Source organism: Passer domesticus, chromosome 4, assembly GCF_036417665.1.
Source record: "Passer domesticus isolate bPasDom1 chromosome 4, bPasDom1.hap1, whole genome shotgun sequence".
NCBI lineage: Eukaryota > Metazoa > Chordata > Aves > Passeriformes > Passeridae > Passer > Passer domesticus.
In genome coordinates this window covers 71,176,363-71,186,109 of record NC_087477.1, presented here as the reverse complement: position 1 = coordinate 71,186,109, position 9,747 = coordinate 71,176,363, and the positions used below count along the sequence as shown (strand labels likewise).

The 9,747-nt window shown below is 43.1% G+C and overlaps 1 protein-coding gene and 1 long non-coding RNA gene across 4 annotated transcripts in view; both read left to right on the top strand.

Moving 5' to 3' along the window:
- Positions 1-460: 460 nt before the first annotated feature.
- STX18 (syntaxin 18) overlaps positions 461-9,747 on the top strand; it is a 57,350-nt gene continuing 48,063 nt past the window's right edge. The window contains exon 1 of one of the 3 annotated variants that reach the window (XM_064418664.1): positions 461-796. In XM_064418664.1, the coding sequence (XP_064274734.1) occupies positions 632-796 (165 nt within the window). In that variant the 5' untranslated portion in view covers positions 461-631. The remainder of the gene's footprint in view (positions 797-9,747) is intronic. The other 2 variants (XM_064418666.1, XM_064418665.1) reach the window with 2 other exon arrangements.
- LOC135299516 (uncharacterized) lies at positions 1,304-3,394 on the top strand. The gene is made up of 3 exons (XR_010361485.1): positions 1,304-2,813; positions 3,050-3,171; positions 3,321-3,394. It is a non-coding gene; the product is annotated as an uncharacterized LOC135299516 (long non-coding RNA).

The window sequence follows — 9,747 nt, the reverse complement described above, 5'->3', positions numbered from 1 at the left end:
ATCATCGGGTCCAAGTCCTGGTGCCGCACAGGACACCCCAAGAGTCACAGCGTGTGCCAGAGAAGTGTCCAAACTCCCCTTGGCTTCGCGCTGTGGCTGCTTCCCTGGGGAGCCTGTGCCAGTATCCTGTCTGGGAGAAGAACATTTTCTAACACCCCACCTAAACCTCCCCGAGACAACTTCAGGCCATTGCCTCGGGTCCTGTCCCTGTCACCAGGGAGAACAGAGCAGCGTCTGATCACACTAATGGCATTGCCCAGGGGAGCCTCACACCAGCGCCCACCCCAGACCGCAGCGCAGATCTCGTTAATATGAATTAATCAACTCTAATTAGCCTGCCTTTCCCCAGCACTGCTTGGCTACACCTGGCAGGACGCTCTGCAGGGGGGTCCTTACACCGTACGTGTTCCATTTTCCGCACAGCGTTCACGCAGCGCTGGTTACCCGCGCAGGCTGTGCCGGGGCACGGCTCCCGTCCCACCCAGTCCCATCCCGTTCCCTCCCGTCCCTGGCACGGCGCTGTTATCCCGGGCGGCCCCGGCCTGGCGCGGCCTCCCCGCCCCTCAGCCGGAACGCGCCGCGCGGGGCCGCGTTGCGCGGGGAAGGGCGCGCGGCGGCACCGGCGGCCGCCATGGCGGTGGACATCACCCTGCTCTTCAAGGCCAGCGTGAAGACCGTGAAGACGCGCAACAAAGCGCTGGGGGTGGCGGTGACGGGGGACAGCGCCAGGGACGAGCTGCTCAAGCGGGGCACCGCCCGCTCCAAAAGCGACTTCACCAGCAGGGCGCGGGAGGTGGTGAGTGCGGCCCCGGGGGGAGGGCGAGGGGCAGCCGGGGCCGGCGGCGGCGGCTCCTCCCGGGCGGGCAGCCCGGCCCTCGCCGCCGCCTCGGAGCGTCCAGCGCTCCCCGGGGAGAGCGAGCGGGCCCGGGAGCCGCCCGCAGAGAGCCCCGGGGCAGCACTTTCCCACACGGGTGTGGGCTGGGAGCGCGGCGTGAGAGCCGGGGCCCGGCGCTGCCGGGGCCGGCTCCGAGCCCGCCTGCCGCCCGCGTTCCCCGCGGCGCGGCTTCTCCCGGGGGCTCTGCGGGCCCTCCTGCCGGGGCTGCGCTTGTGTCCGTGCGGATCCGCCGTGCCTGCGTGGTTCCTGCTGCCGGCTGCCACGTAACAGAGCGCTGCCATGGCACATGCGTTGGTGTGCGCCCGCAGCGCTGCTCCCTGCGCGCCGCCTTTGGCGGGGTGGTTCCGCTGTCACACCCTGTGGCAGTCAGGTGCCAGCCCTGGGCAGATTGCGTGTACAAAGGTCATCGGAACGTTTTAAGACTTGCAAAGACAAACACTGAGAAGTTAAGGATGATCGGCGTTAACAGCAGTCTTCAGTCCATAGTCCTTTTGTAAAAACAATCTTGTTGCGTATGGCTTTCCTCCATTCTGAGTCAAAGGCAGGGTTTGAATAACATGTATTTGATAAAGCACTGGGACTGCATGTTGGAAAACTAAGGAACTCTGAGGAGACAGACTTACAGAATGGATTGGCAAGTTTGGGACTAAATGAGAAATGCACAAGTGGTTTATAGAAGCAGAGAAGCACAAGGAGATCTGAGGGTTTTAGGTATCCATTCTGAATACTCTTATAGCCTGTATTTGTTTGTTTCTCTGAACAAGCCTTTTGCCCCATTGCCACTAGTGTTATCTCTGCATTTTGATTCCTCCTTCACAGTTTCTGTGTCTGTATTTCAAAGTATTTACAGTCTCAGACTAGGTTCGTGCCAACCTCTTCCTCCCTTCTTGTCTTTGCTCCCCCTTACCTTTCTGCTACCAGGGCTTCTTTGCTCTTGCCTATTCCCAAGTTTGGTTTTGTTTTTTAAAGTTCTATTCATACTCAAGCCTACACTCGCCTCCATCTTCTCCTTGCCCTGCTGTGGTCCTGTGCAATGACAGCATGCTATAGCCATATCCTTTTTTTCTGCCCCGGTTCTTTGGCTTACCCCTGTTCACAGCTGCTGTTTCCTGATGATCCCAGTTTTTTCTCTGAACTCACCCTTTCTAAGTTTCCTCAGTGCGCTGTCCAGACAACAGAAAGAAGGACAGAGGTGTGGAGAAAAATTTCTTGTTTAATTTGTAAGAGCAGCAGGTGAAGTAAACAGCTAGTGCCAAGGGGGATGAGTTGAACCCTCCCTGCTCTGAGGGGGACAATGGTTGTAATTAATGGTACTTATACACACATGACTTTGGAGAAGAGGCAAAAGCTGCAGTGTGTTGCTGTGTAAACACATGGTTCCTGTTGGCAGCTGGTCAGTGAGAAGGAGCAAGGTGCACTGGCCTTGTTCTCTAACTCCTGTACCTTTGAGACAGTGAGCCAACAGCTCACCAGACCACAGAACATCATTTTATTTTGTGAATAAAACATTGAAACTGCAGCTAGAAGAATAAGATATTGTTATAGACTGCTGCAGTGTCTGTGGAGCTGATGAAGTTTTTGTATTTGAGACTAAGTTCTTAACACATGGATGTTATGAGCTCATCTATAACCGTGGTAATGTTAGTTGCAGAGGCTGGTGTTGGTTATTAAACTGTGATAAAATTGTTTCATTCATATAAATCCAAGATGACTGTTACGGCTCTGAGCTGTTGAAAGGATTTTCTTTGTCCTGGCATTGACCCACCACTGTTTATATAGTCTGGGGTTTTTTGGTCTGTCAGCTGTCATTGTACAACCATTGGGTTGTCTGATACATAATGTGACTTACGTTTTTTTTATGGTGGAAGTTTTTGACACCTCTCAATCTCTTCACCATCTGCATAATGTCTAGGACCAGGTAAGAAATTATTGTTAAGGATCATCAGCATCTTGTAGCTACAGGAAAGCTACAGTTACAGTGACAGACTTTCCATTACTTGCAATTTATAAAAGACTTAGAATTTATGTGTATGTTAGTGCTTCTTAGTGAATGAAAACAAAATATTTTCTTTCTCTTAGGCTTTATGGTGACATGGCTGTTTAAAATGCAGTCCAGGGTTACTAAAGTTTGCATTTCTTCATACTTTTGTGTAGGCTTATGTAGTTGTAGCAGTTTGATCCTGACTGGATGCCAGGTACCCACCAAAGCTGCTCTATCACTGCCCTCCTCATCTGGGCAGGAGAGGGGGCATAGAATGAAAGGCTTATGGGTCGAGGTAAGGACAGGGAGTGATCTCTCAGCAAGGTCATGGGCAACATCAACTTGAGTTGGGGAAATTAATTTATTACTAGTCAAATCAGAGGAGGATAATAAGAAATAAACCATACTCTTAATATTTTTCCCCCATCCCTCCCATCTTCCTAGGCTGAGGTTCACTCTCAGTTCTCTACTTCCTTCCCACCAGTGGCACAGAGGAACAAGGAGTGGAGGCTGAGGTCAGTTCCTCACATGTTGTCTCTGCTGCTCCTTCCTGTGCAAGGGAGGACTGCTCACACTGTTCCCCTGGTCCAGGGGAGGGTCTCTTCCACAGGAGACAGTCCTCTGTGAGTTACTCCAGTGTGGATCCTCGTGGGGTCCTGCCAGTAAAACTGCTCCAGTGTGGGCTTCTCTCTCCACAGGTCCTGCCAGGAGGCTGTGCAAGCTTCCCATGGGCTCACAGCTGCCTGTGGGTGTCCACCTGCTCCACCATGGAGTCTCCATGTGCTGCAGGGACACAGCTGCCTTTGCCATGGCTTGCACCAGGGGCTGCAGGGGAGCTTCTGCTCAGGCATCTGATGCACCTCCTGCCCCTCCTTGTGCACCGACCTTGGTGTCTGCAGGGCTGTGCCTCTCACATGTTTTTCCTCTCTCCCGCTGCAGTTGCTGCTGGGCAGTGGCACCTTCTCACCCCTTTCTTAGCTCGCTTATCCCAGAGGCACAGCCACTGTTGCTGCTGGGCTCATCCTTGCTGAGGCCATGTCTGTCCTGGAGCCAGCTGGCATTGCCTCTGCTGGACATGGGGGAAGATTCTGACAGCTTCTCACAGAAACCACCCCTGTAGTCCCCCACGACCAAAACCTTGCCACACAAATCCAATACATTTGTTCCTTGGTATGGTGTCAGGTTTGGGATTCAGCTGAATGATTGAAGAATTTTAAAGATTAGAGCAGAAGTATTTAAGTAAAAAAACCTGGGCTCCCAGTAAGTGCCCAGTGACAAACATAAGCAGTTCAGAGTCCCAGTTTATGTGACACTGGTTCACAGCTTTACAATGCCTTAAGTCTGCTGTTTTGGATGTTTTAAAAGATTGTCAGTTTTGCAAAGTATTTGGCATTTGAGCTGTTGTTTTAGGACAGTATTAGGAAATGTGACTCCTAAAGGCCTTTCCTTTTACTTTTTTATGGCACATAAGAGCAATTGGGAATATCATCTGTCAAATATATTTCTTAGATATTTGAAAATATAGAAGGAACAAGAACTTTTTATGATTGCTGACTGTTCAATTTGTGTTTGAGAAATGGAATCAAGGCTGATACAGCTGATAAACAGAAATAAATATAAATGAACAATCAAGCAGGATTTCATGGTGGATTTAATTGCAGTCTTGAATAAAATTTGTTTTGCTTTGGAAAATCATTTAAGGTTTTGTGAAAAACTAAAAACTGAAGAGTTGGAACACAAATTATTCAAAAACAATATCAGGCATATCTGAATAAATATCCGTGAGAATGGAAAATTTGAAAGGTTAAATGCTTCTAAATATTTAAGTGCAAATTTTCAGAATGATCAAATGTCCATGTTTGAAGCTGTTGAACACATAAGGATGCCAGATTCATGAGGCTTCAACATCTGTTATTCATATGAGTTCTGCGTATGGATTCTGTAGGATGATTAACTGATTCTTCAAAAAAAAAGAATGGTACAATAGGCCAATACTCACACAAAAATTATGTTCAGCTGCTCTGTACAAATGTGTAATGAGGAGGAAAAATCCCCACATAAAACTTGTCTCCAAAACTGGTTCTTGTGAAAGCCAGAACAAATGACATTGAATATAAATTTTAAGCAAACCTTTTAATCACAAGGCCACTTGACTTCTGTAGTACTTTTCTTTGCCTACACATAGGGCAGGGGTGACTTTATAATTTTATTTTACCCTTTAATTTTGTATGTAAAACAGCTATTCATGTGTACCTGTGAAAATCCAACTTATTTCATTGTTTGGAATGCAACCTGTGGGATAATTTAAAATAGCAGTGCTATTAGAAGAGATGGAGAGCTGATTTTTTTGCCTTGGTGCCAGATTTGAGATATTCCTGCACATCTTTGTACAGACTGGTATTTAGAGCATTCAGCTAGGACAGAAGAAGGTAGGAGTGTTTGTATATGGAGTTATGGTTTGTTCATTGCCACTGTCACTGCATTAAATAAAGTCTAAAAAAGGTATGGGGAGTGCCCTGGAATGCCAGGAGCTGGTCCCCCAAACTGATTATAGAGGACCACCTTGAAAAGCATGATGTAATTGCTGACATAGGACAACTAAAAGGGAGTGGTTTTAAACATAGATACTTTCTGATCCCTTTCGGAGTGTTCAGGATTGTTTGAAGAGGTACCAAGGATAAAATTGAGCCACTGAAATGGTGTAATGTACACAGTGCTAGTAGAGAAAGACAAGACTCACTGGAAAATTTCTAGGTGTTTACAAATAGAAAGTTTGAAAAATATTAGTAGATCAAAACTAGAGATCTAGATTTCAGAGGATTCCTTGTGCTTAATACAATTCTAACATGATAAAGAAAAGGTTGGTTTTCAGACTGGGAGGTCCACAGGCTTTTCCACTCTCTACTGGTTTCAGATACATCATAACTTCAGTGAGCGGCACATACTCGGTGTACTGGTGCTGGGAGTAACACCATCCCTGTTCTAAAACTGAAAGGTGTAGAAAAATAAAAATGGCAAATATGAAATGTTTTATTGGCATAAACTGTAATTATTGTGATGCTGGTTCTGAGTCCAGTTCATGTTGGTGACTCCAGAATGACTCAGGTTATATATGAGCTTTTCAAAAGACTGGGAAATAGCCAAAATAATGAAATAATCAGTTTGCTGTATTAACTTTTATGAGATAGGACATGTATTCTCCAGGTCTAAAATAGAACTGAAAAGGACTTAATCCTTAAAACTTCCATATCCAAGAGTAGCAGCACTGTGGGCTAATGCAGGCAGGGCACCAAAGACTGCGTGGTCATGTAGTGAACTGCTTCTGTTGTAATTGAATTGCTGATACTTACCAGTGCCGTGAGGGAAATGGCCAAAAATGGCTAGTTGTGTGCTTTAATGGTTTTGGTTTTATACTCCAACTAAAAAAAAATTATAACCTGATTTAATAAGGCTATTTAATAAGATTTTTTTAACTCTACTGATTGCATAAGAATAACTCCCATGAGAGAATATTTGAATGCAGGGGAAATATATACTGTTTGTGGTGTAGCCAAATTAGAGTCTTTATTAGAAATGAATGACTGTGCCAAATTTTGGACAGTGAGTGATTTCACTTAACTTTTAATGAGAGATAAATTCTATTAAATTGGGCCCATTGCTGAGGTCATTAGGATGAATTCCTTCTTCTCTCATGAGCGGTTAATGAACAGTCACTCTTTCCCCCAAAGTTCACTGATGATGTTGCATTTTGTATTTATTTACGTGCACATGGGTTTCCCTCCCCCATGTTGTAGGGAGAAAGTATAATTTTAAATTGTACTTTTTCAAATAGGGAGTTACAGTGTACTGCTGCCTAATATCTCAGATTTATCTCTTCCCCTTTGCAAATTACAGTTAATGTTAGTTTTTTATTATGGGCATTTATTGGTTTTACTTCTCATTTCCTTCATCCTTGTTAGAGAAGTTTAGTCTGAGAGACGGAAGGGAAAGACGATAATTTTAATTAGTAGATGAGAAACATATAAAAAGCTGGTTAAAGAAGAATGAAATGCTGACCTTGTTCAGTACATTAGGACTAAATGCCAAATCACTAATGTTCCCCATGTGATGCTTCTGGTTTTAGCAAAAGTCACTTCAAAAACAGTGAGGAGGGTATTGGCTGGCCTTGGGGAAAAGTTATGAACTCCTACATTTTGGGAAATGTCTGTGCAAATGTCTGTCATTGTTTCCCCCTGCCTTGTTTGTTTGTTTTAAAGTACATTCTCAACTCCATGGGAATTATTTTTTGAATTTAACAGAACAGCAGGATTGAAAGTTGGCTTGGGAGACAACTTTCCTTAGTTGCCTGTTAATTTTGTTTTGACTAACTGGACCTCATGTGGTGCTGAGGAGTCCAAAAGAATCTAACACTGCAGTTCCCATTTTGAGGATGTTGTCTTCGTCCTCACGTCACCTCCTTCCAGGCTGGTTGTGGGAGGTTCTTTCTTGGCTTGGAATTGGAGGAATTGTTGTTTCCTGCAACTGGTAACTATGAGCTTTTTGTGGTGTTCCCTTAAGGTGACACCTTTTGCAAGTTCTTACTTTTTCATCCTCCCACAAATAAGGATAACATTTGTGGAAGTTTGTAGAGCATTTGTAGAACATTTGTAGAGCAAATGTTGGAAGTGGAAGAAGGCTGAGGTTTATCATGGTAGCCTCCTTCTTTCTTTAAACATAATTTAAATTAGCATAACCTCTGAAGGAGAAAGATGGGTTAGGGGCAAGGTGGTGGGCCTCGAGGTGTCTGAAAAGCTGGAGAGATACAGTGGAAAAGATAGACAACAAAAAGTGTGCAGGTATAGTTGGAAGAAAATGGAATGATCAAGGTTGTAGAAAATACAGTCTAATATTAGAGGTAGAGATATGAGGAAAAAAAAGATAATTAATATCAGGAAATTCTGTTAGTTTGTGATAGTTCATCTAAATAGGGAAGAGAGGAAGAGAAGTGGAAGAAGGGAGCAAAAAGCTGGAATTTGATATTTTCAGGTTACTGAATTTAACTGATGCCTTTATACTTTTTGGTGTTTCTCTGCATTCTTTATCAAAGATTTTGGAGCATGATCAGCTCATTGTTTTGAGTACTTTTATGCACTGCCATTGCTATAAGCCTTGGGCTCTATATTTGTGTATTTTGAAATATAATCTCTTGTTCGGGACAGAAATGAACATAAAAACAAGCAAATGCAGAAGAATATTGGTGTGATTTGTTAAGTGTTGCCACTGTGGGGTTTATTTTTCCAGCTATTAATACTGAGGCCAAAATAAAGCTGATTTCCCTGGAAGTTGGTAGCTTCAAGGTGTCTGATTATTCTCCTCCTCTGCTTTTTTTGAAAATGGAACAATATTGGTGGATAGCAGCCCAGAGAAGGTCTTAGCTGTGACTCTTCCCAGCATCCTGCAGTCCTTTCTGTGCATTCTGCATCCTGCTTCTTCACTTGGGTAGAGATGGATGTTCTTGGACACTGGAAGAGTAACTTCTTTTGTTCTCTTGTGCTAAATCAAGTCTGGGCTAAGGAGTTTTCTCCTCTGTGACAATTATCAAACAGAATTTCTGAGTCACCACATATATTAATTGGTTTAAACTCTGAAGCATATTGAAATACTAATAAAATGAGGAGATATTGTTATTTAGGATGTAAAATATGCTTCACAAGAATAAGTTTAATCTCAGAGAACAGCTATTTTAAAACATAAGGGTGTTTGAACTTCTCACCAAAATTGGTTACATATCATTACTTTCAATGAGTAGTGCTCACACGTGTGTTTTTGCTAATTGAGACTCATTTTGGTCATCAGGCCTAGTTATTGCTGTAATGCTGAGCTGATAGCTTGTGATTTTTTGGTAATGAGTCGATTAAATTTTTGTGTGTTTCACCCTAGATAAAAGGATACAATTTTTCAGTGAAAGATTATGTAATTATATGCTCTGTCTTTGAAACTTCAGTCCCCTATACTTGAAAATATTTTTCAAACTGCCAAATATTAAAACCTGGCATGATAGCTTCAGCAGTGAGAGCAATTGAGGGGTGAAAATTGGAGGTGTGAATAATTTCCAGTAATTTGAGGAAAATTATCTTTAGTGTTAAAAATATTACACTATGATATAATTGCATAGAATGTTAAATGATGGATACTTTTTTGAAAATGCAAGTTTCCTGGCTTCAGGGTGGTTTGTCAAGACTTTCTGTCTGGCAAAAAATTACGTTTTATATTGATTGGGTGTTTGTTGTCCCTTTTTACCCTTTCATTCTCACTCTGCCTTCTCTTTTGATGGAGGTTGGTGAGACCTGTAGAAAAGTGCGTGTTCTGCATCGACTCAATTTTGCATATATTCTATTTCTGCAGGTATTGTCCAGCATTTGAAAAGCAAACCAAACAAAAAACTGATAAAATTAAAAGTAATCCAACTTTCTTTCACGCTTTGATTTTCTGCTATTAATAGATTACTTATCATTTCACACTGAATTTTTTTTGGTGGACTTTTAAACAGTTTTGAATATGGAGGTAATCACACAGTTATAAATTGAATATTTCATTTGTGTATAGAAATTTCTGTAGATGCAACTGACTGGTGTTTCCCACCTTTTCAGTTATTCAGCTGTGTAGGAAGAGTGAAGTGGGTTTCAAGTGATGTTGGTGGAGGTTCTGTGAGAATATGCATAAGCTCTCAAATGTTATGTTGGTTAGTGGTGGAAAATAAGAGAAGGGGTCTCGGTTTTACTCCTAAATTTATTCAACCTCTAATATAAAGTATTATTCTAATATTCTGACTAGAATAACTATAATTTTAATAAGGTTTTTCCATATATTTCTTTATTTTTCTTATGGTAAA